Source organism: Abramis brama, assembly GCF_963993115.1.
Source record: "Abramis brama genome assembly, chromosome: 9".
Lineage (NCBI taxonomy): Eukaryota > Metazoa > Chordata > Actinopteri > Cypriniformes > Leuciscidae > Abramis > Abramis brama.
Window position 1 is genome coordinate 9,572,946 of NC_139971.1, and position 27,064 is coordinate 9,600,009.

Genomic DNA, 27,064 nt, shown 5'->3' on the forward strand with positions numbered 1-27,064 from the left:
TGGAAGTATTTTTTCACTTTGCAATCGCTACAAGTGAAATAAAATGAGTTCATTTATTTATTTGACAAGTATTGTGAAAATGAGCAGTGATGACATAACACTTTTAATATCTGGATCTTTTCTGCATCTGTAAACTTGACATACTATATAACAAAAAAAAAAAAAAAAAAAAAAAAAAAATTCTGCCGTATAATATTACAGATGGGCCTATCACAAATCAACTTAGGAAAATTAAGTTATCTGTAATATCATGCACATTCAATTTATAAAAGCAAAACTAAACCATTTTAGAATATCTATTTATATAGGAATTTTTATTTATATACCATGTTTTATAACTTTTTATTTAGATCAACTAGAAATAATGACTTACAAACTATTTTGAACTATTTTGAAATGTAAGTCAATTGGCTGAGGCCAGAGCCAATGGCAAACGTCTTTGCACGTGGAGAGCCCGCCCCCTTTTGGAGGTTCTGCCCAGTTTTGGAGATTTGGAGAGCTCCGGTCTGCAGCTCTTCCTACTTGGTTTCAGCAGCAATCAGTTTTCACCATAGTTTTGACAGAAGTGGAAATGGTTGAGCTGTAAAGAGGAGGAGAGACAGACAACACAGCAACGGCTTCTGATTCAGACAGTTTTATTTCGATCTCATTAAAAGCATCAAATCTTCCCACAAGTGCACAATGCAAATTGCCATTACATGCAACACAAAACACACAAGGTTTTGTAACCTCACTGTAAATTACACAAATACATACATATCCTGTGACAGCTGTAATTTAACCCTCTGGGGTCTGAGTGGTTTTCTGGGCCCTGGAGGTGTTCTGACATGCTCTGACATTTGTGCTTTTTTCAGTTATTTATAAACATGATAATGGCAAAGGTGTAAATTCACTCTATATAGCACAAACAGGGCTACCATAATATGTGATCAACATGCATGTATATGTTTGAATTTTTAAGAGAATAATGTTTATGCGTGGTTATTGAAAAAAATAAAAATGAAAGTTGCTGAAATAAGACCACAAAACACATACTAAATATGTGTCCACAAGACTTTTGACTAATGTTGTCGCTTCGAGTTCTGGCTTCAAAATGATGTGAAAATCATCCTGCCTAATTGTTCACACACAATTTAAATCAATGTATTGTTTTATAAGACAGGTTTTGCTTGGAAAGCCAATATGCGAGGGGGGCGTGAACGAGGAGTGGTTTACACCTGAGAATACAATGTCCCACCCACTCTGCATAATGAGCCATTCATTCAGGTGTGACACTGACTGAGCCCCACAAGAATGAATGCAAGGACAAAAGATATATTTAGAAGAAGACTTATATTGACCATTTAAGATTTTGCTTACATCTATCTTGTAAAAAGGTTACAATTACAACAATAATTACAATTTCAACAATATTTCAAGTGTACTCTTTCTTTGTAAAAAAAAAAAGATTATAGGCCTACATTTTATCATATGTATTTATTAGTTTGAATATAGCCAACATTGCAACAGCTAACATCTTAGTTGATGACTTGATTTTTGACAAAAATAGTATTTTATATATATATATATATATATATATATATATATATATATATATATATATATATGTATATATATATATATAACATATGAGCAGAAATTGCTAAACAAAAGCTTATTTGATGTGGCAGTATATTCTACAGTAAAAACTGTACCCAAATCTAGTCAACAAAATGTTGTCTTTCATATTTAGCCTGACTGTAACGTTGTTTTTATGAAATATTAGGGCATATAAATATTAATTTGCAGTTTAATACATTGCTTATACAAATAGCCTACATTTATTTCAACATATTTCAGTCGATTTTTACTCATCTCAGTATAGCAATACAGTTTGCTAAAACATCATCATTCACACACGCGATTTAAATTGAAACTGTCTTTTTGCGAGCTGTGGTAAACAGCGCGCATCTCTGCCGTTCATTCATTCACAAACAGAAACCCGATTCACTTGAGAAGGAAAAAAAATGTACTACAGTATTCCTCAGCTCAGTCGGATCCTTGCTCCTCGAAATACCCGCACTTCTGAGGGACATTTTCCATTATTATTATTCCTCACAGCGCTGCGAGACGGTGTAAACAAGTAATGATCTGAATAAACTTGTGTTTTCTCGAGCTGATATGGGGGCGTTCACAGGTTTGCGTGGATTGCCTCAGACATTTGCGTTTGAATAGCGCGCGCTCTCCGGGGCGTGGTCACATTATTTTTGAATGAGCTCTAATGAGCTCGACTGGAATCGGTCTCTTTTAATACAGATTTCACAAGATGAGAATATTTGTTTTTTATATAAATTACTTTATTTAAAAGAAGAGAATTCAAGCTTCATGCCTGTGCGTCTGTATGCCTGTTTGACTGAGTATTCGCTGAGTTACAGTTCATTTTCGGACGCGTTTCAGAATGGACTTCACTGACAGAGAGAAGGCAGAACTCGCATTACGTTTATTTTTCTTTATTTGGCAAAAAGCACAACACTTTGTTTTTATTGTGAGTATACACAAAAATAATACACATTTAACAGAATCGATTGATGTATGAAACTTGTTTGTAATATCAAAGTCAACAGAGCAAAATTAATTTCTTTTTAACTGATAAGAAAAAAAGCGAGCTGGTATCGCCGGCGATACCGCCGACCCCAGGGGGTTAATGCACAAATAATGCACAGCCATTCACATTTGTTCTCTGCATAGAAGATATATGAACACGCTGTTGCATCTTTGATAACTTTTGATGCTTATTTTGCAGGGTTTTTATAACCTTTTTGATCGGTTAAAGGGCCGTAAATACACTTACACTTACAGCGTGGATGAATCGTGTTTGTGTCAAAGACTCAGGATCTTATAGAGAACTTATGCAATGCAGAAACTCTCAGAGTCTGGAAATGCAAAACAGATTGATCGCGTAAAACCATCCTTTGTGTAAAAAAATAAACTCTTGCAAATGTTTGAATGACTTCTTGTGTACATGGGGCAAAAAAGTTTCCGAAATAACCCTATTTGTACAGTTGCATCTTTCTTTTAGCTGCGCTTACAGTTTTGGCACGATTCTCTCGCTGAGTTTTGCAAGCGTGAAGAGGAGGGCGGGTCCACCTTCTTCATGTAGCCAATCAAATGAGCTTCTCGCTGACTCTCGATTTACTCTTATCTGATTGGTTCAATAAACACGCCAGTCACCAGAACACATCTTTATCTTCTTTTGGCTCAGTATAGGATAAGGACATCCAGTTTCAGGAAAAATTATGATACACCAATGAGTCATCAATCTACTATAGTACAAGAAAATGTCACATCCCGTGATACTCACACAAAGACAAATTTATACACGGAAGTTGAAAATAGCGCAAAAATGTTTAAAATTAACTACTTTTCTCCTACATTCAAAACTAACAGATAGTAATTAACTTCTATGATGTTCAACACTCATAACTCACTTAAAATTACAGGAAATTTGGTTTATGTCTTCATGACCCTTTAATATGCAAATATGTCACTCAGTTTTCCTTTTTCTGCTGCAACACTTGCCACACACAAATCTAATGGTTAAAAACAGGAAGAGAGTGAATATCAAAACAACTACAAACAATGTAACTACAATATCTACTGAGTAATAGGAGTACCAAGGCAGTTTGTAGGACTCACTGTACGTAGGTGAGCAGCACCTTTGTGTCTCATTACAAACTCAATCCAAAAGAGGGCGCTATCCAAAGGTTTAACGGGCTTGTCTCTGTGCAGATGAGAGAGTCTCTGCATACTCAGTCTGTAAGATGGTTCATTGATTACTTCCTGTATGGCTGCATGCAGTGTGTTTTTATCTAAAGTTGCGATGGAAACGATCTTGGCTCCTCCCCTTTCTTGCAACCGAAGAAGATTGTCATACTGGTCAAAAAAGAATGGAATTCCAACCACTGGAATACCATGGTACAAAGCTTCTTGAACCCCATTGGTTCCGCCATGTGCAACAAAAACTTTAGTCTTTGGATGCCCTAGAAGATCGTTCTGTGGCATCCAGTCAACCAGTAATGTGTTGTTCCCCAAAGTAGATGGTCTCTTTCCAGTGTATCTCCAAATTACCCTTTGCGGGAGCCGAGCAAAAGCAGTAGCTATTTCCGCTGTTAAATCATCAGGTAGGGCACTGATAAACGACCCTAAAGACATGATGATAACTCCATGCTCTCCAGAACTTTGCATAAAGTCTTCCAGATCATGTGGAAGGGCCTTCGCTGGTTTGCATTGGAAGCCGCCAATGTAGATGATATTTGGCATGGTTGGACGTGGAAATTCAAAAACAAAATCAACCCTCATAAGCCATATATCAGCCCCCTGGAGAAGTTCATAAAAACGTACAGGCGGATGGAAATATTTGTCACAAAGTGCTTGGTACTGTGGCAAATTAAAATAGCTGTACTGAAAGGCCATTAGGAAATAGTAGAAAACATTTTTTACCCGTTGAAAGAAGTTCATTTTGCCAGTGTTTCCAGATCCTGTGGAAGGGATGTAAGACATTGGTGAGGGAGCGATGTCAAAGTGTCCCTCACCAGTAGTGGTCCATCTCACATTATATACCATGGGTAACTTGAGTTCATGAGCCAGGAGAATGCCTGCACCCCATGCCGGATCCGTAAGCATCAGATCATACTGTTTTTCATGCAGTACCTTCATAATTTCCTAACTTTCAAACATGTTTGTTATAAGCTGACATATCATTTTATGCATTTCATACATGTCACTAACCATATCCAAACTCAGCCGTACAGTGCTGAGCCAGTACCTTTTTCCTTTTTCATGGTCGATTATTTTGGAGAGCATGTCTTCAAGAAATTCTTCATCCATTCCTTTGGTGTTTGGTATGGTTATAGAGTTGTAATAAGTTGAATTCTCCTTTACAAACCAGCTATTATAGGTGCATATTACATCAATGCTGTGCCCTTGACCATGTAAAGCCTTGATGAGGATGTCCATGTTCACCCAGTGACTTCCCTCCACAGGCACTACCAAGATTTTGCCACCATCACAGAGAGAACCAAAAAGAATTACGACTGTTATCCAGAGAGAGACAGAATCCATGTTCTTAGAAAATAGTGTCATCTTACCTGTAAATGATAAAATAATTGGATCACGTAATTTTGGATAATATTATTTGTGTAGTACATTACTCATAGGTGTGGTTTGGGCGTAACATGCAATAAACCAATCAGAGCGTCATCTCACATACCCTTTAAAAGCAGGCGCACTTGTTCCATGGCGGATTGCTATTATAACAGCAGATTTGCCAGGCGCGCGCCAGGAGCGGTTCACAGCCGAGGAGACCAACGTTCTCATCAGGGCCATAAAAGACAGAGAAGTGACATTGTGGGGATGGGAGAAACCCACCCAAATTAGCTTCGGTTAAACAGGCGTATAATAATTTGGGTAAATGTGTATGCTAGATTTATGCCAATTTTTTCACATCTTCATGGACACCACAATGATTTCCCTCGTGTGGAATATTTTTCCTTGTAATTATATATGGTTTGCAAAAATTGGAACTGCTGCGTCTGTGTGTAGATGAGAGAAGCAAAGTGTATGCGGGTTAAGCACACGCTACATTATGGCCAAGCATGCGCCCTTAAAATGGTATCTGAATAACACGCCAGAATTGTTTTCTGGAACTGCAAAATTGCACCAGGGAACTGGGAACTGCACCAGGGAATGTTTGCGCTGGAACATGCCTCCTCTTTTTGCTGAACCGCCCCCGGGAGCGCAAGTTCATTCCCTAATTTACCGACATGCGTCTGTGGAGGGAAAAGTCCGCTATGCGTCGGGAGCAGAATAGGAATGATACATGCGTCGGTGAACAAAGTCAATTGCGCTGGGTGCAAGATAGGGCCCTACATGTTTCTTCCAGTGTTACAGAGCGGCTCAGTTCACAGCAAATGCTGCTCCACACAAACTCAGTTTTTGCATGTGCTGTTTGTTTGGGTTTCCAATAATGTACACTTGGGAACGCATAAAGTCTAATGCGCTTTGTGTTTCAAAGTGTTGCACTGTTATCATTTAAATGAGTAGAGCATGTCTCAGCAGCTCATTTAACAAACTCCATCTCTGCATATCCTGTGAGAGTGGTTTGCTTATAACTTTCACAAGGATAACACAATGTGCGCTATTTCACCAGATTCATAATGTAAATGATTTATAAACCAACACCACAGGAGAATACATCAATGTTTTTAAATATGCAAATTGTTGTTCTTCATGATTTCAAAATAAAAGTTTACTGTAAATAAAAGTTTTAAAATAAGAGTTTGCATGTTTTGATGTCCACATGTTCTTGTTCAAGAAATTACACTGGCTGTAGCATTTCTATTGTAAATAATATTAAAGATTAAGTGGACATTTGAATTAAATGTTTGGTCAAAGTTAAACAGGGATTTAATCATGCTGTTAAGTGTAAGAACAACAATCATCAGGCTGTTGGCCCTCTACAGGCTCTTGTTATAATACACAATTTACATAAGATGATTATGTTTATATTATGTATATTATGTAGTGTAACCCTCTGAGGTCGGCAAACGCGCGGGCGCGTTTTGCTGGATTTTCTCCACATTGTAGCACTATAAACTTAAATTACTCCGTCATTTATGGTCATACAGAAAAAAGAAATATAAAAAAAGAATCTGTGATATTTCTACTTTTGTATGTGTCCACTTACAATCAAATCAAAACATTGTGCTTTTGTAAAATAAAGAAAATAAACAGGGTGTGCGTTCTGCCTCTCCGTCACGGTGAACTTTTTTTTCTTGAGCACGTCTATAAACTGAAACAAAACTCAGCGAATACTTGTCACACATTTATGAGCCATATACCTTTATAAACATTTAAGTGTGTACTTTTAAATGAACGGATTCAAAACTAAAACAAATATTCTCTGTTTAAGTAATTTGTATAAAACCAACAAGATGTCCAGCTTCTCAAACGCTTGCTCATTATATTTAATTTGGCCACGCCCACTCGCGCAAAAGAGACTCACATGCAAATCTCCACATGGAACGCGAACTCGCTCATTACCTCAACAACAAAACACCAAAACACTTCACTTCACTTTTCGTCGAGTTTGAAAGACGCGCCTGAGCTTACATTGGATTTACCTCAGAAGAAGAACGCGATTTGAAGACAAGAAAGATGTAAGGTAAGAAATTCTTACATATTAGTTTGTTATTGTTGCATAAATGTCACATTGCAGTTGAACTGTTGCTAGATATATGGTGAATATTATAATATTTAGACCCGTGTTTACTGTTACTGTGTTTGTGGATATCTGCTCAAACGTAGATATGTATATGGTAACCATAATGTTTTATATTTGAATGTATCATATTTTGCAGCGCGATCGCGTTTGAATGTATCATATTTTGCAGCGCGATCGCGTTTGAATGTATCATATTTTGGATGGCGATCGTGTTTGAAAAGGGCTCCAAACGGCTTCATGTTTTTACTATTATCTCATTTCATATCATCATAACGAATGGAAACATTTGAAGTAACATGATAATCAATATATTTTTCTCTAGCTTAGTTGTTACTGAAATCTTTTGGAAGATTTATACTGCTATAGGTTATTGTTATTATTATTTTATCCAGCACTGCGCATAGCTTATGCCTACAAGGCACAACAAACCTGGTGTTCATTATATTATATATTGTTGGAAACATTTGTGTGTGTGTGTGTGTGTGTGTGTGTGTGAATTTTAAAAAGCAATTTTAACCAGAAAAATCTAATATTTATTTCCAAAATCGTGCAGGCCTTTCTCTTGATATCAGTATGTTCACTTTTTTTTTCCAGGGCCCAGATGCCACTGAGGACTTTACCATGTTCATGTACAGAGACTCATGTGAATGTTGAAGTGAAAATCAAACACCTTGGAAATGAAAGGTAAGTACAATGTTTTTAGGAATGGCACAAAGGTCTCTGTCTTTGGATCATTGTTTTCAATAAGTGCTTTTTTGGCATTTGTTGTGTATCTTTGGATTATGTTGTGTTGTAAATAAATCCAAACAATTTAAAAGCCATTCTTTTTTAAATCTCCTCATTTACAGTATTGTGCAAGGTTGCTCAGAATGACAGGGCCTGATAGCTCCTAATAGGGACGTTAGGGGAGGGTCTTTGTCTTTCTCAGGTGTGAAAAGCTTACATATTAATGACCTTCCGCATAGAGCTTTCTCACACAAAACCCGTCGTAAATTTTTTAAATCAATATATTGTCTTATCTGAATGAGCAGTCAGGGTGATTTTCACATAGTTTTAGAGCAAATATTCTAGGCTACGTCATACAATTTTCAAAAGTCTTGTGAAGAAATAATCAGTATGGGTTTCATGGCCTTATTTCAGTGAGAATTTTTTTTTGTATTATCACAAACCACGCAGAAATGTCATCATCTCAAAACTACAAACTTTTACATACATGCTGCTGATATATTATTGTAGCAGAGTTTGTGCTGAATACAGTGTAATTAGACTTTAGCCATGAAAATGTCACAAGTAACAGAAATAGCCAGAAATGTCAGAGCATGTCAGAACACCTCCAGGGCCCAGAAAACAGCTCAGACCTCAGAGGGTTAACAGTGTTGCTCAATAAAACCAAATGATTACTTGCTTTGGATACTTTATTTGAACCAATTATTAGTGTAGCCGATGGTAGTAATTCCCTTTACAGATTGATAGGGGCGTGCCTTATTTCACTTGTTTTATTTGGCCTATAAAGGCAGCTGTAGGTGTCTTAGGATTGTGTGTCTCACAGTCATGGGTGACGTCATCTATTTACGGCGTGGTGCGGGAGTGTTTGTATGGTAAGGAGCTGCGGGTCACGGCTGTACTACTAAATGTTTGTATCGACTGGGGTTTTATCTACTCATTTGGCTCATCTTTCTCTAGTGTGGACTGAGGAATCCTGTGGCGTATTGTTGCAACGTGTGTAGTATTGGATTGTTTTAATGTCCTGGAGTTTAAATTCCCTGTGTACCGTGAGCTGCTCAAACCGGTAAGTTGTTTTAACAACAGCTTGTTGTATTACTTGGGGGCTAGACTGGTCATTCTGAGTCTCTTGTCCTTATCTTTTTTTCAGTTAAAAATGTAGAGGGAGAGACTGATATATTACAGTTGGTTTCTCATTTGGGATTTGGCGGCTGTATTCTTATTATCAAAATAATCTTTAGCGACAGCCCTAGATTAGTTAAAAATTTCAAATAGCACCTGCATTGTTTTGCATTGCACTAGATGACTGTCTCCGTGTCTCACGCTCGAGACCCTGCCTTCTTTTCCATTCATCAGTGCTTCGATTCTGCAGTTCTCTCTCATTTATGGTCATACAGAAAAAAGAAATATAAAAAAAGAATCTGTGATATTTCTACTTTTGTATGTGTCCACTTACAATCAAATCAAAACATTGTGCTTTTGTAAAATAAAGAAAATAAACAGGGTGTGCGTTCTGCCTCTCCGTCGCGGTGAACTTTTTTTTCTTGAGCACGTCTATAAACTGAAACAAAACTCAGCGAATACTTGTCACACATTTATGAGCCATATACCTTTATAAACATTTAAGTGTGTACTTTTAAATGATCGGATTCTAAACTAAAACAAATATTCTCTGTTTAAGTAATTTGTATAAAACCAACAAGATGTCCAGCTTCTCAAACGCTTGCTTATTATATTTAATTTGGCCACGCCCACTCGCGCAAAAGAGATTCACATGCAAATCTCCACATGGAACGCGAACTCGCTCATTACCTCAACAACAAAACACCAAAACACTTCACTTCACTTTTCGTCGAGTTTGAAAGACGCGCCTGAGCTTACATTGGATTCACCTCAGAAGAAGAACGCGATTTGAAGACAAGAAAGATGTACCGTGAGCTGCTCAAACCGGTAAGTTGTTTTAACAACAGCTTGTTGTATTACTTGGGGGCTAGACTGGTCATTCTGAGTCTCTTTTCCTGATCTTTTTTTTCAGTTAAAAATGTAGAGGGAGAGACTGATATATTACAGTTGGTTTCTCATTTGGGATTTGGCGGCTGTATTCTTATTATCAAAATAATCTTTAGCGACAGCCCTAGATTAGTTAAAAATTTCAAAATGCACCTGCATTGTTTTGCATTGCACTAGATGACTGTCTCCGTGTCTCACGCTCGAGACCCTGCCTTCTTTTCCATTCATCAGTGCTTCGATTCTGCAGTTACTTTTTCATTATAGCCTAGTAACCGCTGTACTATAGTACCTACAATATTAAGCATCTATTTTTTTAAAGAGCAAAAACACATTCTGTGTTGTAGTGTCATTCTTGTCTAATAAAGAAAAAAGAGTTCTGAAAGAGTTCCCTTCCGATACGGTTTACTCGCAGTGTGACAACTACTGACGCTTATTGGGAAAACTCTGCTTTTCTCCAAATACTGAAGAATGATGGGTTCACATGCACAGACAAATGGCTTTTCAGCCTGCCGAAACAGTTGGGGCCGACTGCTTAAGTCATACTGAAAGCAATTTTTGTCCGAATTTTTCTCCTTCAGCGCAAAGATCATCTCACTGACTCAGAAGAAGAAAATAAAAAAGAAGCCTTCCTGCTCGCCGTGGGAAAAAAAACCCAGCAGCAGATTAATGGCGCTGACAGCTCGACAGCTGAGAATGGTGCTTCTCCCCAGCTGCTATCCTGTGAGACTAATTGAGAAGATTTCACTCTAAAAGAGCATATTTTTGCCAGCGTTTGTTTCAAAACTCTGCGCCACGAGTATGTCACATACAGGGCTTCCCTGTTCTCCACCATTCTCTCCCTGAGAGGAAGAAACAACGGAGTCACAGGGCTGAGTGGATGGGACTGAGTGAGCTCACGCTGGCCCATATCCTACGTGCCACATTCTCCCTACAGCGAGGGAATTCCCTGGTTGCCTGGAAGTGCCTGCCCACAGTCGTCTCGATGAATGGTTCCTGCAGCCGGGACACCATCAATGAACTCCCTGCCAGAGACCTACCCCTTTCGTTTATGATGAACTTACTAGTTGTGCTGCACATCACCCACACCATTGGTGGCGGCGGCAAAAGCTCCCCCCTGGAGGGGGCCGTCACCACAACTCTGCCCGCCCACAGCCCTGGGATGAAAATCCAAGGCTGTTCATCCCTCTAAGCCAAGCAGGGCCACATCTGCCTTCTGGCCAGAGCCTACTCTGCGGCCTGTCAAGATGGATCCACTCTCCACACAATGGCGGTCCTTCAAGTGTTTCAAGCCAAACTCCTCTGCACTATGAATGAGTCCATTCCAGACCTTGCTGCTTTCAAGGAGCTGCGCAGCGCAAAAGACCTTGCTCTGCGCCCTACTAAGACTTCAGCCCAGGCAATCAGCCGAATGATGGTCAGTTTGGTGGTGCTCAAGCTCCACCCAAAGTGCCGATCCTAGACTTCTGGGGGCCCTAAGCAACACTTTGTAAGGGTGCCCCTTTCAATGCATTCATAAAAAACCCAAAAGGACACCCAACCCCTTAATCTGGTCTTTCAGAGCAGTTTTACTGTTAAAGAAGCAACAGTCTAAAATGACAAAGAATAGGACAAATACATTAGAAAAAAGATACAAATTAAATAAACAGATTAGCCTACTAAGCGAGAGTACCGCCAAGGTCGGACCACCTCCCATGAACATTGGTCCCTCCCCCCAGTGTGGCAGCCAGCCCCTTGCTACCCGAAGCCAGGCTTGGTAAGCCACCCCCTCAAATGTGAATCTCAAGAACGGTCTGTGATCTGGAAATGAAAGTATGCGTCCTTGAGATCCACTGATAAAAACAATCCCTGGGTCAAACCTGCAAGACGATTTATTTCAAAGTTAACATTCTTAACAGGGCATGGTTCAGACATCTCAAATCGAGGATGGGCTTGAGGCTGCTATCCTTCTTTGGAACAAGGAAGTTGCGGCTGTAAAAGCCTGACTCACCGTGGAATGTGGGAACTTACAGAACCCTTCGTAAGCAGAGCTTGCACTTCGGCTCGGAGGACGTGAGCGTTGTGTAAGTGAACTGGAGAGTAGCCTCATCTGATTGTCTCCAAAACCTAATTTGACACACACGGAGGCTGCCCATGCCACGGCTTGGGTGACGAGAGGCTGGAGAGTCGTGAGAGACAGGTAGTGTTGCTTTCGTCAACAAACCTTTATCACGTGATGCAACGTAAATGCTGGTCATGTGACGATGACTATAATTAAATGTATAATGCAATATTGTTGACGAATAAAAACGAGACTAAATGTGGTTTACCAACAAAAATTATGCTAAAATGTCTCTTCATTTTCATTGACCAAAACGAGATGAGACAAAATGTTATAACGTTAAATTATAATATTTATAATATTTAGTCACGTTATTATTATTATTTCTGTTTCCTGTGTCTCACTTCAGGGGCTGCATCAGGTCGCACTGCGCAGACGCAGGCGACGTCACTTCCTCAATCCCCATTTGCGGCATTATTTAGATATTTAGACTGCGGTGAGTTAGCGTAAACGACAACAAACAAAGTTAAGTCTGACACAGAGAAAGGGACCGATGGCCAGCCAGCCGGGGTTAGTCTTTGGGAGAAAAAGAAGAAACGACATTTGGAAAAAATTTCATTACATAGAAGTGGAAAAGAAAACGGAATGTGTTGTGAAAAAAGATGGGGAGAAATGCGGCCACAGAATCACAGGAAAAAACACCACAAACCTTAAGAGACAAGTGTGTGTACTTCTAACATGTTTGGTTGGTAAAATAAATTCAAATCAGAGCGTCTTCCGTGACTGGAATGGATGTATTCTTGAGTCTATAAGGTAACAATAATATAATAACATAACCTTGTTTGAAATGGGTTTGGCTAAAATAAAATTTTGGTTTCGTCTATACTACTAGGTACTTACACTATATTGACTGGGTTAAATATAATTGCATTACTAAAAAGAGACTAAAATACAATTTTTAGAATAAATGTCATCATCTTTCATCGACTAAAACTAGACTAAAATGTCATCAGTTTTCGTCGACTAAAACTAGACGAAAATAGTCATGGATAATTCTGACTAAAATAAGACTAAAATGCTCAGACTTTTAGTCGACTGAAACTTGACTAGACTAAAAAGAGTATGAATGTGACTAAAACTAATAAAAACTAAAATGACAGCTTGACACAAAGACTAGACTAAAACTAAAATCAAAACAGGCCGCCAAAAACAACACTAGACAGGTCACCACGCTGTGGTGGGGAGCTGATGCTCATGAAATTCAATTGTTTCTAAGACCCATGCTGACAACCCCCGGAACAGCTTCCCAATATAAAGTCCTACCGTTTGGACTGTCGATAGCTCCATGCACTTTTACAAAATGTGTGGATGCAGCCCTCTCCCCCCTGAGACAGCATATCCTGAATTACCTCAACAATTCTCTGCTCTTAGCCCAATCAAAGGAGGTGCTATGCGCGCATAGATCCTTGCTCCTCAGCCATTTGGTAAGTCTGGGGTTCAGGATCAATCTAAGCAAGAGTTCACTGTCCCCCAGCCAACTCATCTCATTCCATGGGGCAGTCTTCAACTCAGCCCACATGCAGGCCTGGATTTCGCCAGAGTGCTCTCTGAAAATTCAAAGGCTAGCGGCGTCTTTCAGATTCGGGGACAACTTCCCCTAAAAATGTTTCAAAAGCTACTGGGCCTCATGGCAGCAGCCTCCTTGAAGAGTGACAGGCGAGAGCGGAGCGTGCAAAGCGGCAGCCTCTCACAATGCTCACCATCAGCCCCCTAAAAGGCTGACAGAGCATGCTCCGCTCCCAAACATTATACAAAGTTTGTGTGTATCCCCACCTGTAAGGAAACTAGGGCAGGGAGAAGCACACAACTTGAATGATTGTTTGTTCGTCATTATTTTCTTATAGTGAGCTGTACTATATCAGGACAGACAACAATAAATAAGACAGACTGTTAAGGAGGATTCATCCAATCGCTGTTTACCGAATGACGCCAGTCAGTGCCTCAAGTCAGCAAGAGACAAACTATGAATGCTCCTGTGCAGAATTTATATCTCCTTTTTCTTTTAGTAGTAGACTTATGTGAGCGAGTTAATGACCAGAATGTAAGTTGTTTATTTCTTATTATCTTGTGACCTTTTCGATGTTTGAAAGCATATGTGTGTACTTTATTGATATATCACAAGCTCATTGGTTTTCCATTGCGGCAATCCGCGTTAGCACCTAACCACCAAAGTTCACCATTTACGATATGTATAACTAATGCTTAAGTACCATTATAGTGTGAGTAATATCTCTGGATGGTGATTTATATTGTTATTCGCTTATATTTGTGTATATTACATTATGTGTAGTTTCTTTATCTGCCATTACTGCCTATAAGGACACGTTAAAATGGCATTTCATATCTAATGCCATGTCTGAGCTCTCAATGCCATCTTGTGGACAAACTAAGTACTGCAACAACTTTAATAATGTAACCTGGATTATTGCATATGTGAATGTTATTGATTTATTTGTATATCTAATATTTATTGTTATTATTTGATATTTCAGACCACTCACTGTTACCATTCAAACTGAATAATCAGAAACTTCAAACTCTGGTTCAACTGAGTCATATGTGTTCTTGCCGAAACACCAGCACGGATACAAATCCACCTGTTCCAGCCCAAATACAGTCCTTACATAAATCTCCAAAACACAGACAGTATGAACACAGAGCACTTGCTGAGGGACAGAAGCTAACGCCGGTCATTCCGTATGTGCTTTTATCCTTTCCTGGTCGTGACGTCACCCGCCTGTGATGTTCACTCTCGCCATTGGACTAGTTGACACGTGCTTCAGACGCAATCACGCGGGGGCGTTCCCAAAGTGTCATTGACACAGCGCAAGTTCCCTCGAAAGGGAACATATATTCCTAGACCTAATTCTGAGTATCTGAATTGTTGTGTAGGCTAGTCCACTGCAAGTGTACATATAGAAATTTATTTCAAATCTACTTCACTCTTTCTCTGCCACTGACTGAATTTTCCAGATATCCATGTTTTCAATAGGGGGAAATTTATTATGCATATTCTGAAAGAGTACACAATCTCTGGATCAAAACACAGGGGGATGAGAAGCAGAATCAAGTGTAATTTTATAATTTTCCAGATATCCATGTTTTCAATAGGGGGAAATCTATTATGCATCTTCTGAAAGAGTACAGAATCTCCGGATCAAAACACAGGGGAATGAGAAGCAGAATCAAGTGATGGAAGATTGCTTATGCAAATGTAAAACAACAACAATTAAATCAAAACTCCCAAATGTTACCGAATAAAATTTCAACCCAGGAAGGGTTAATGACTGTGAAGCTGTGGCGGTGTTGATGGACTCAATCTACTTAATTTATGTTTTGATTGTTGTTCCGAATCCCATCCGGATGTAGTCTTTTACCAAATTTTTTTTTAAAATTATTATTTTTTTTAAACTTACCCACATTCAAGTGTTGATAAAAAAAAATATGTATGAAACTAGAATAAAATGTTTTTAAAATAGAAAGAGTTAAAGTACAGTTAAAGGTATATTTCAAGTATAAAAAAAGTATATCTAATAGGAACATAGTAGTATACTTAAAGGGGCTATATGCTTTTTTCTGAAATTTAAACTCGCGACTGACACATGTGGCCAAAAAACGGAACTGCTCGTCCTTTCTGCTCGCTCTCGTACGTGCACACTTCACAAGTCATCCGCTGCAAAGAAGTCAACATTATGTTTACAGAGGTAAGAACAGTCAAATACATATATTGTTTGAGAAACTAAGTTTGTTTGCTGACTAGCGGTGGTGGCAGAGTGATCTGAAACGTTTAACATGAACGCGCTTGACGTCACATCCGCAGACAGCGCGCGAAAAATCCGACCCGACAGAAAATAGGAAAAATAGGATACAGGCTTATAGGTGCACCCACTGTGAGCGGACAAGGTGTCAGTATGCTCTTCAGGAGATGTTTGAGTCATACATGGTCAAATAAAAAGGCTATTGTTACGTTTATTTTGGGGAAACAGTTGCATACAGCCCCTTTAAAGTGCAACAGTATAATTACTAAATTAAGTATAAATTTATGTTCACTTAAAGAAAACAAACAATTCTACTTGCAGTATAAAACTACTAAACTAGATTACTGAGAGTAGGCTATACTTAAAAGTGTCCTTTCATAAACAAAAAAAAAGTACAAGTATTAAAATAGCAAACTACTAGTATTCTTATAAGTTCACTTGCAGAACAGATGCAGTACAAATGAGAAACATAGATGTGAACTAGTTGTGCACTTAAAGTTTGCTACTGTAACACAGTACACTTAAATGTACATTTTATATACTAAAACGTCAGCCAATTTAGTCCCAAACTGTATTGAAATAGTACACTTACAAGTTTACTACTAGTACATCGATGTTGTATACTTACTACATAAAGTATACTTAAAAATATACTTGAACATTACTTAAGTATACTTCATAAAATGTATACTTCATAAAAAAAAAAAACCTGAAGTATACTTTTCATAAGGGAAATGATTTGAAAAATGTCGAATGAATTCTTGAAACTGTAGAAAACTACAGATGATCCCTAAAATAATGCAAATTTCACATTTATTTTGAATGAATACACTTGTTAAAAAAGCCTGTTGTTTTAATCCATAAACTGTAGATTACTTACGGTTAAATTGACTGGCATATGCTTCTTCATTGTTCCGATATCTTTATCTTGGCATATTAGGCCTACTCCTGAAAATGAGCAAACAACTTTAGCATTACGCCTTATTGAACGTTATCATTTGAAATGTAGTAAGCAACCCACAGAAAGTCCAAAGTGCAAAGTCTGTTTGTAACATGATCTATATGGCACATATATATTTTTACTCGCATGTGAATTTGCTATATAAAATCTACAGAAAATTATTTCTACAACTTCTCAACACCATAACTATATCTTTGAACACGTGCTTAATATATATATATATAAAAAAATAATGATTGATTAAAGAGTACTTTGGCTCAGTGCTCATTTGACTGCCTACTATCAGAATCTGGATGGTAAACTTGAAAGTGAGGGCAATGAGGGAATAAAAGATCACATGAGGGAATGAGAGTTCATGAGGGAAAAGTTAGTTAAGTTAGATTTTAGACTCATAGATCCATTTGAGAAAGGTTAAAGAAACTTATCTCTGTTTGAAGCATGTGGTCAAAAATACATATTTCACTGTAATGACTGAATAATCAAACCATTATTCAAGGCAGTGGGATGGGGGTTTCACAACATCATTTTTATTTTAAAGCATGCAGACAGTAGAATAATTCAGTATTTATTATTCCATTAAAGATGTTATGAATGCAGTTTGAATGCTGTTTAAATGAAAAACAAGCACTTCAATATATTTTTTATACATTTTATATATTTTTTTATATTTTCTTAATATTACAATAATTTTTTTATATATTAGTTGTAAGTGATCAACATCAAATGCAAATGTCACTTAGTTTTTCTGCTGCAGCTCTTGACCATTAAAAATATTGATAGAGTGAATATCAGAACAACTGCAAACAATGTAACTGCAACATCTACTGAGTAATAAGAGTACCAAGGTAGTTTGTAGGACTCTGTAGAGGTGAGCAGCACCTTTGTGTCTCATTACAAACTCAATCCAGAAGAGGGCGCTGTCCAAAGGTTTAACGGGCTTGTCTCTGTGCAGATGAGAGAGTCTCTGCATACTCAGTCTGTAAGATGGTTCATTGATTACTTCCTATATGGCTGCATGCAGTGTGTTCTTGTTTAAAGTTGAGATGGAGAGTATCTTGGCTCCTCCCTTGTCTTGTAAACGAAGAAGATTGTCATGCTGGTCAAAAAAGAATGGAATTCCAACCACTGGAATACCATGGTACAAAGCTTCTTGAACCCCATTGGTTCCGCCTTGTGCAACAAAAACTTGGATTGGATGCCCTAGAAGTCTTTGGATGCCCTAGAAGATCGTTCTGTGGCATCCAGTCAACCAGTAATGTGTTGTTCCCCAAAGTAGATGGTCTCTTTCCAGTGCATTTCCAAATTACCTTTTGCGGGCCGAGCAACAGCAGTAGCTATTTCTGCTGTTAAATCATCTGGTAGGGCACTGATAAATGACCCTAAAGACATGCTAATGACTCCATGCTCTCCAGAACTTTGCATGAAGTCTTCCAGATCATGTGGAAGGGCCTTCACTGGTTTACACTGAAAGCCTCCAATTGGCTTTATTGGATGTGGAAATTCAAAAACAAAATCAACCCTCATAAGCCATATATCAGCCCTCCGGATAATGCACATGTGGATGGAAATATTTGTCACAAAGTGCTTGGTACTGTGGGAAATTAAAATGGCTGTTCTGAATGCCCATTAGCAAAAAGAAGAAAACATTTTTTATTTGTTGGAAGAAGTTCATTTTGTCAGTGTTTCCAGATCCTGTGAAAGGGATGTAAGACATTGGTGAGGGAGCAACGTCAAAGTGTCCCTCACCAGTAGTGGTCCATCTCACATTATATACCATGGGTAACTTGAGTTCATGAGCCAGGAGAATGCCTGCACCCCATACTGGATCAGTAAGCATCAGATCATACTGTTTTTCATGCAGTGCCTTCATAAATTCCTCACTTTCAAATATGTTTGTTATAAGGTGACATACATCCTAAAACAGCCGTACAGCGCTAAGCCAATAACCCAGTTTCTCTTTCATAGTCTATCATTTTGTAGAGCAAATCTTCTGCTAATTCTTCATCCATTCCTTTGGTGTTAGGTATGGTTATAGAGTTGTAATAAGTTGAATTCTCCTTTACGAACCAGCTATTGAAGATGCGTATTACATCAATGCTGTGCCCTTGACCATGTAAAGTATTAATGTCCATGAGAATGTCAATGTTCACCCAGTTACTTCCCTACTTTATTACTCCCCCCCTTTTGCCGAAGTTGCCTTGCCTCACCTGTACAACAGTGCTCGTGAAAAGACCGCTAGAGAGCTGCAGGTGGTGTCGTTTTACTCCGCCACAACGGACCGGTGGTCCAGTCGAACGATGCAGCCCTATATGAGTTTGACTGTGCATTTTATTGACAACTGCACTCTGCAAAGCGTCTGCCTTCAAACAGCTTACTTTCCCGATGACCATAAAGGTGAAATAATTGTGCAGGGGCTAAAAAATGCTCTGACCTCCTGGAACCTTGATGAAAACCGACTCATCTGTATGACAACAGACAGCGGCACAACATAATAAAAGCTCTGAGAGACAATGAGTGGCCCAATCTCCAGTGCTTTGGACATAAACAGCACAAAACTTTAGGTAAGAGTCTAATGGCTATGCATTCATGTGATGTTGATTTTTTTACGCATGAACAGCCCAATTAATGCAAGTTGTAATTAATGCAATTTAATGAAATCAATACATATTTCCACAAAATGTACATGCATGATTAATCATAATTGTACATATGGTGGTGTGTGTGTGTGTGTGTGTGTGTGTGTGTGCATGCGTGCATATGTGTACGCCCTTGGTGTGCATTAATAACGTGGAAATGTGAAAAAGACTTGTTTTGACACTGACCAATAGTGGCACTAAAAATTGTTTTCTTTGTGTTTTCTTTCTTTCTTTCTTGTACAGAGAATGGTGTGAAGGACCCACGAATCGATCGTGCCATTGGAGTTTGTAAATAGGCGGTTGCTGCCTTTTCCTATAGTTGGAAGAAAAGATGAGAGATCGGTGAAGCACAGGCTGAGCTTGGTCTACCCACTCATCAGCCCCGACCAGATGGGGTTCATGTCAAAAAATGATAGAGATTTCTCGAACAGGAGAAGGCCATAGTCCGTGTCCTGGGGTCCGACAAGAAAAGCCGTCATCTTGTGCCCACTTGGCAAGATAGAGTCCGTAAATAAAGCTGTCAAACCACTCCAAGAATTTACAGACACCCTGTTCGGGGAGGCTTATGTCAGTGTCTCCTACATTAAACCGGTGCTGCATTTGTTCAAAACCAATCTCCTACTGCCAGAGGAGGAAGACACCGAACTCACTAAAACAATAACAAGAAACAATGCGATACCTTGATGACAAATACAGCGACCCTGTGAAGAATGAACTCTTGGACATGTCCTCACTGATGGACCCCAGGTTCCGTACAACCTACATTGACCCAGACAAGGTGGAACAAGTCAAGAAAAGAGCTGTCACTGAGCTGAGCAGCCTGGTCCAGCTGTGCAGGTGTGCCAAGGAGAAGCACAGCTTCCGCCCAATAAGAAAATGACTTAAGCTGCTTTCTTCAAGAAGAATGTGCCAGAGCCATCTTCTCACCAATCGGAGGCAGCGAAAGTAGAGACAGAGCTGACAACCTACCTACTGGCCCCTGAGGTAGACCCAGACACTGATCCACTTCAGTGGTGGAAACGTCACGAACCAAACTTCCCAAGGCTCAGTAATCTGGCCAAAAATACCTGTCTGTCCCTGCTATAAGAGCCCCATCAGAGAGGCTTTTCAGTATGCCTCAAGCCATAGGTAGTAGACAGGCTTGTCTTCCAGGCTAAAAATGCATAAAAAGAAGAATGTTGAAATTAAAGTAATGGATGCAGATGTTTCATTTTGTTTACAATTTCTGCCTCTGGGGTCCTTCATTGAACACTCACACTCAGGACCTTCGGGTCAAAAATGACCCGGAGGGCAAAATTAATATATATAAAAAAAAATCATTTTTTTTTTTTTTAAATTATTTTTAATAATATTTTTTCTTTTCTTTTTTGGTGTTTTGAGAGAATTTTATGATTTATAATTAATATTTATGCAATAATTATGACCCATTTTTTCCCATTGAATATAATGGAAAATTTATATATATATATTTTTTTAATTTTTTTTTATTAAAGCTGAATTTCATTTTAGAGTCAAGCCTAGGCCTCATGAAAAAAAAATTTGAAATGAGATGGGTGCCATCTGGTGGACACATTGAGTATTTTTATCATGCAATAGCACATTTTTACCACTAGTGGATTTACAGCTCTCTGTAGAAAGGCTTGCGAATTCTAGTGATTTTTGCCTGAACAGATTTAGTCTGTTTTGCACTCTTGATGTTTTAGAGATTCACCCCTTCACTGTTGAGTCCTTTTTTTCTGCATTCTGGCTTATTTGTAGATTGTATGCACAAAAAAAACTTTGTTTTCATATTTTTGACAATTTCCCATTCATTTCCTATGGGGGTCATTTTTGACCAAAGAGCAGAAGTGTGACGACCACTTAGCATGCTTGGATCATGACCTCAATATTTTTTGTGTTTTTACATACCTAATACCATAAAAGTCACCTAGTTTCGTAACATTCCAATGAAGCTGTGATTTTTAAATATTCAAAACAGATTTTTGTTATATGAATTTATTAGTGTATGTGTATAAAAGTGTGTTTGTGTGTGTGTGTGTGTGTGTGTGTGTGGATGTGTCTGTTTTGCACTCTTGATGTTTTATAGATTCACCCCTTCACTGTTGTGTACTTTTTTTCTGGATCGTGGCTGATTTGTAGATTGTACGCACAAAAAAACTCTGTATTGTCATATTTTTGCCAATTTCCCATTCATTTCCTATGGGGGTCATTTTTGACCCGAATGGCCTGAGTGTGACTATTTTTTTTACAGCCACTTAGACTACTCAAATCCTGTCCCCAATTCTTTTGGGTGTTCATATACCAAGTACCAACAAAGTCACCAAGTTTCGGACCATTCTGATGAAGCTACGATTTTTAATAATTTTTTATTTAAACGCATCGGGTCATTTTTGACCCGAAGGACCCCAGAGGGTTAAAGTTTTGTTTGCACTTTGTGAATACCAAGTGGTAAAATCTTGGTGGTGCCTTTGGAAAACGCACCAGAGCATGTTTGGTAGTGCTGCATTCACCACAGGTAGGGAGATGAAAAGGGGTCATCAGGGATATAGCTGACCATGCTATTTCCTGATTTAAAGAGCTTTATGAAAAAAATATGACGGAGTTGACAGAAACGGAGTTGAGCAGATTTTTATGGAAAATATTGTTTGATGTTCACTTCATGCATTGTTTTTTATATTTATACCCCTTATTTTTTATTTGATATATATGTTTTCACAATTGTAGAGCTTTTTTAAAGTTTTTTGGGATGGTTAATATTGTGACCTCTTGCTGAGGACAAGTGCAATAACATGGACATTTAAACAAATTTTCCCCAAAAAGATAAAAAGGTTTATTCTAAAAATCAGATAGGTATATACAATTCCTTTAGATTTAACTTTGTAAGTATGTCAATCATGATGAATTTCTTAATGTTTGCTATAAATTAGACTTTTCTATGTGGGACATGTTTTGTCCCGACTCTCAAGAATCAGTGCACTGTTAAAAGTATGTATTTTTGAAATATATCTAATTTTGTCATTTTTGTTACATTTATTTGACCAAAAGTGTTTTATCAAAGAGGGACACACAATTTAATTTTTTATTTATATTTTAAGTTATTTTGAAGGTGCATTGTGTAACAGGGCCTGCCATCTCGTTTACAAGCATGTTTTGAGGCTTGTTTCCTGTTACACTTATGCCCCAAGGGGCAATTTAGATTAAACTGCATAAGGGAAAATCATAACAAAATAAAGAGTACATTTGTTTTGAGCAATTTCTTTGTCAGTTGTAGTTTGTTTTTAAAAAGAAAAAGAAAAAATCAATTAAAATCGAAAATCGGGTTTGGTGTGAAAAAATCTGAGATTTTTTTTTTAAGCCATATCGCCCAGCCCTGCTATCAATGTATTATTTTGCTCATCAGTGAGAGTACGTAACTCCAGGGTATCTAAAAAACAGCCAATCTCCTGGCTTCTGTCTTCTGGCATTTTAGAATATAATTTTCTATAAAACCTTTCAAAAACATCTTGAATATTATCTTGTTTGGTTTGTGTTGTGTTGGTTGCAGGATCCCTGATTTTATGTATTGTTTGATCTGCTTGTGTTTTTCTTCTTAAAGGTGCTCTAAGCGATGTTGGATGACGTCACTTCTTGTTGACGTTCAAAGTATTGTCAAACAAAACGGAGGCTAGCTCGACCCTCCCTCCTCCTCATCCCGTCCCCTCCCCCTACCTTCCGTGCTTCCTGAAACAGTCATGAACCATTTAGAAAAAAACAACCTGGATTTACCCACCTGTCCAGCAAAAACAGAGCCACCTGAATGTCGGATAGGAAGCCCTTCTGCCGGGGGAGTTCACGCCACCTTTTGAATGCTTTTCCGATGTAAATTCGGGACTTAGCGTTCCTTCTCCTTTTCCCTATTCTTTGTTATTTGTTCATCGGAATGTCGTCTCTTTGGTCGTGTGTCGGCCATATCAAAATTCTCAAGAATATACCATTTTAAAGTTAGTCGTTGTTAGGACATCTCTCCTCTAGCTAACTTCTCTTCATGCTTCTCTCTCTCCTCCACTCCCCTCACCCCCCTTCATGTGCACGCGCACTGACCCCCCAACCCCCACCCCCAAATCATTCTTGTCGGTTATTGGCTGGAACACTGTTTGTTATGTTTCGTGGCCAAGGCTAGGCCAGTTTGTTTTTCTTTCCATTTGTGAAGCCTGGGCTGTCTACAGAGACCGTGTTTTTTTTCAGTGTGTTCAGGGGACAGGCAGCTAGCGGATAGTGAGTAGATGTTTGCAGAATGTGTCAAAAGATATTTTGGCCTAAAAAGCGTGTGACATCGCTTAGAGCACCTTTAATTTCTTGAGTATAATGCATATTAATTTCAATTCTAATTTTTTTAATTAGTTTTAATGTTTTTTGGGTCCTTTCTGCCCTTATGTTCTCTTTCTAACAATTACCTAGTTCTGGCATGAAATTGTAGATGGTGCAGTCTGATAGGTCTTAAACTTGGTAGCAATCATGTCGTTATCTACATAGCACAGCTGATTGGTTGCTGTTGCATCAGCGGCTAATGAGCTTGCTGCTCAAACATTCAAATACTTGCCATTGTTAACAGTCTGCACCGCGCTTTCATATATGGCCGTGTAAATGTGTTCACTATAAAAAACTCAAACACAGCCAGCCATCTAAAAAAGGGATTCTTCATGTCCGACCGCTTATAAGAAAGACGTGGCGTTAACACCTGAGGTATCCGTTTGTGGGTAGGTGTGTGAACAAAATGTAGACAGCAAAAAAAAAACACAAAAAGGAAACATGTTCCAATAAATGTACAGAAACGTTCCCAAAAATAAACCAAAGTATACAAACAATCTGTAAGAATACTTAAATCTGTAATAAACAACGGCAGTGGCATTTTATGCTTTCTGGATAAAGAACAAAACACAGAAACATTATTAAAGATACATTCTCATAAGCCAAACACACTTATAAGATCAGAAGTAAAGACATTTTACACTCTTCACATTACCAGTGACATTCATTTCCATAAGACAGAGTATTAATAAACTTGAATGAACACAGACATCAAAAACAGTACATAGCTCTTAATCTATTTTCTTTAAGTTAATATAAACATTTGCAATGTTTATATTCAAAATGTCAAAATAAATGACACTCACTCTGTGAAACCTTGCACGAAAACTCACGCAGCTGTCAACTCACGTGTGCACTCACGTGTCCTCATTCTCCCCATTCTCCCCTCTGATATTATTTTATCAAAAAAGAAAGAACTAGGCTATTGTTTACTTTCCCCTCAACAAGACCACATGAACTACGATACAAAGATTCAAACAACACTCAATGATCACACGGCACAATTACTCACGCTCAATCTCTGTCACTGCAGCCTGCTGTCGTCACGTCGAAATCTTTTGCATTCGAGAGAAATACAGAATTCGTGTGATCGAACTGCTCTACAAACGAGAGAGGGAGGCTAGTGGGAAGTTCGGATCATTTTATTGACTCGGATCTTTGAATCTCGTTCATCAAAATGAACGAATCTTTTTTCGAGTCATTTCGTTCATTTCAGCAGAATGTATTTAAAATGTTACATGTTAATTGCCAAATTCCCCAAAAACATAAAATGTTGATCGCATTTAGAATAAGGAAAAGGCCAAATTATGAGCAACAGAAACGATTAATTAATTTATCTGGGTCTTCAGGCTATGCTGTCTGTTAGTTTACCTCACCTCCCGATCTGAGTAGTTAGACTTATCATTTTTTTTATTTTTTTTTAATAAGGAATTGTCAAAGCTCAGGCTTGTCATGTATTTGGCTTTTTATTCTTTTATTTTTTATTCATTTTCACATTAAATGAAATAAAGTTTTCTTATTGTGGAAAAAACATTTTCTGTCTTAAACCCGATATTAGCTTTTCTTGTGCTTAGAAATTGACTGCCATTGATAAAATGAAACAAATCGGCAAATAGGCTACAAATCACACCAGCAGGCTGCTTTCTGTATTTTTATAGCAAATGATAGATATTTACAGATAGATACTCCAAATATACAATAACAAAGATAACTGATGGATCCTTTATGGTAATACATATGATATGGTACAACTACAGTGCAATGCAAATAGTAAATATAAGATAAAGTGAGAAGTAATAGTAAATAGTTTAGTGTATAGTCAATAAAATATACAAACAGTATACAGCAAATAAAATAGTAATAAATAGTATAATTATATAATATCAAAAGCACAATGATATAATAGTTATATATTGATAATAGCATATAGTTTATGTATAATACTATAATAATAGCAAATACAATGTAATATCAATTGCAGAATAATATAGACAATAATAAAAATAGTAAATTAAATAGTGACTAGTACCTACCCGAAACGAGTACTTGTCATAAAAGTCGGTTTTAAGAAAATATAGATGAATAGTTAGATTTCAGGAAATTTACTTTATAATACAAAATATAATATAAGCTAAAACTATAATATAAATCATGTCAACTCATGTCTCAACTTTCACAGACATCGCTAGCTATTTTAGTCTGACTGACTCCGGTGGCCAATTAACGTTACTATTACTAATTATATAATAACCAAATACAACCAGAAACAAATGTTCAGGCTTGGTTGTGAAAGGCAATTCCCCGAGACCTGTTTTCAATTGTGCGGCGATATGTACAGCCCCAAGCAGCACACAAAGCAGGCATTTTTCTCAATTCCTGTTATGAGAGTTATGGGAAAGTTGTCCTCCGCAATATGGCAGCGCCGTTGACGTACGATCCAGCGGCCAATAGGGCGTCTACAGTGCTTGAAGTGGGGAAAAAAAGGTGCTGGTACTCTCTTGCATTGGCAAATCATGACATTTGACATTTCTGCAGTGAAAAACAAAACTTGGAGATATTGCAGGTACAACAACAATTTATTGTTATTTATTAACAACATAAATGTATTTAAACAAGTCGTGCGTGCGTGCAAACGGAACTCCTCCAAGTCTGCAAGTCCAAAAATACAATTATGGTGAGATTACTACATTTTATTTAATTAAATGCATTTATGGTGATATTATTATATTTTCATGTCATTCTGTGTTAATTTTGACCACGAACCATGCGCTGCCACTTTAATTCAGCGCGTGCAGCACAGCAGAAATAGACTCGGTGCGGAAACAAACGCTGCACTACTGTATACGCACCGCACCTGGAACGGATCGCCGGACCGGATCCGTGTGCAGTGTGAAAGCTCTAACCTGTTAACATGGGTGCGGAAAAAAAATATGCACTGCATACGCACTGCAAACGGAGTATATGTAAAACGGGCGTGACACTGACGCTTTTTCTGTCAGTGGTAGAGTACCGGCTACATGCGAGAAGTAGCGGTACGCAAGAAAAAGTGCAGGTGCAAAAATGCCTGCTTTGTGTGCTTTTTAAGTAGCCTGGCAAGCCAGACCTACATCAAGATGTTAGGTCTGGCAACTCACCATAGACACGCTCACTCCGAGGGGCGGATAAACGGATGTCTTCCAAATTCCCTCTGCACGCAATAGGACAGCGCTTCAACCAACCAGAGCGTTTTCCCAACAGTGGAGCTAGTTGATAGATTCAACTTTTGCCATA

At 38.2% G+C, this 27,064-nt stretch overlaps 2 protein-coding genes and 1 pseudogene across 6 annotated transcripts in view; all 3 read right to left on the reverse strand.

Annotated features, from left to right (window-relative positions):
- Positions 1-27,064, reverse strand: part of LOC311089414 (UDP-glucuronosyltransferase 2A1-like) — a 59,482-nt gene that overhangs the window by 14,364 nt on the left and 18,054 nt on the right. Inside the window, exons 1-3 of one of the 4 annotated variants that reach the window (XM_084124088.1) lie at positions 24,807-24,865; positions 16,731-16,798; positions 374-580 (exon numbers count right to left, since the gene is read on the reverse strand). The exons of 1 other annotated variant lie outside the window; for it this stretch is intronic. The gene's annotated coding sequence lies outside the window, so the exon portion shown is untranslated. Of the gene's footprint in view, positions 1-373; positions 581-16,730; positions 16,799-24,806; positions 24,925-27,064 lie in introns of those variants that run through there. 2 more of the 4 variants (XM_084124086.1, XM_084124085.1) reach the window with 2 other exon arrangements.
- On the reverse strand, positions 1,986-4,762 carry LOC311089069 (UDP-glucuronosyltransferase 2A2-like). Its single transcript, XM_084123508.1, has one exon. It carries the CDS (start codon positions 4,693-4,695, stop codon positions 3,634-3,636), a length of 1,062 nt encoding a protein of 353 aa, XP_083979634.1. The 5' UTR covers positions 4,696-4,762; the 3' UTR covers positions 1,986-3,633.
- LOC311090069 (UDP-glucuronosyltransferase 2A2-like) lies at positions 17,544-18,681 on the reverse strand (annotated as a pseudogene). The gene has a single exon. The product of its transcript is annotated as a UDP-glucuronosyltransferase 2A2-like (transcript).

What these genes read in the sequence shown, in the direction of transcription:
- LOC311089069 (XM_084123508.1), bottom strand. Translation starts at nt 4,695, where the DNA reads ATGAAGGTACTGCATGAAAAACAGTATGATCTGATGCTTACGGATCCG.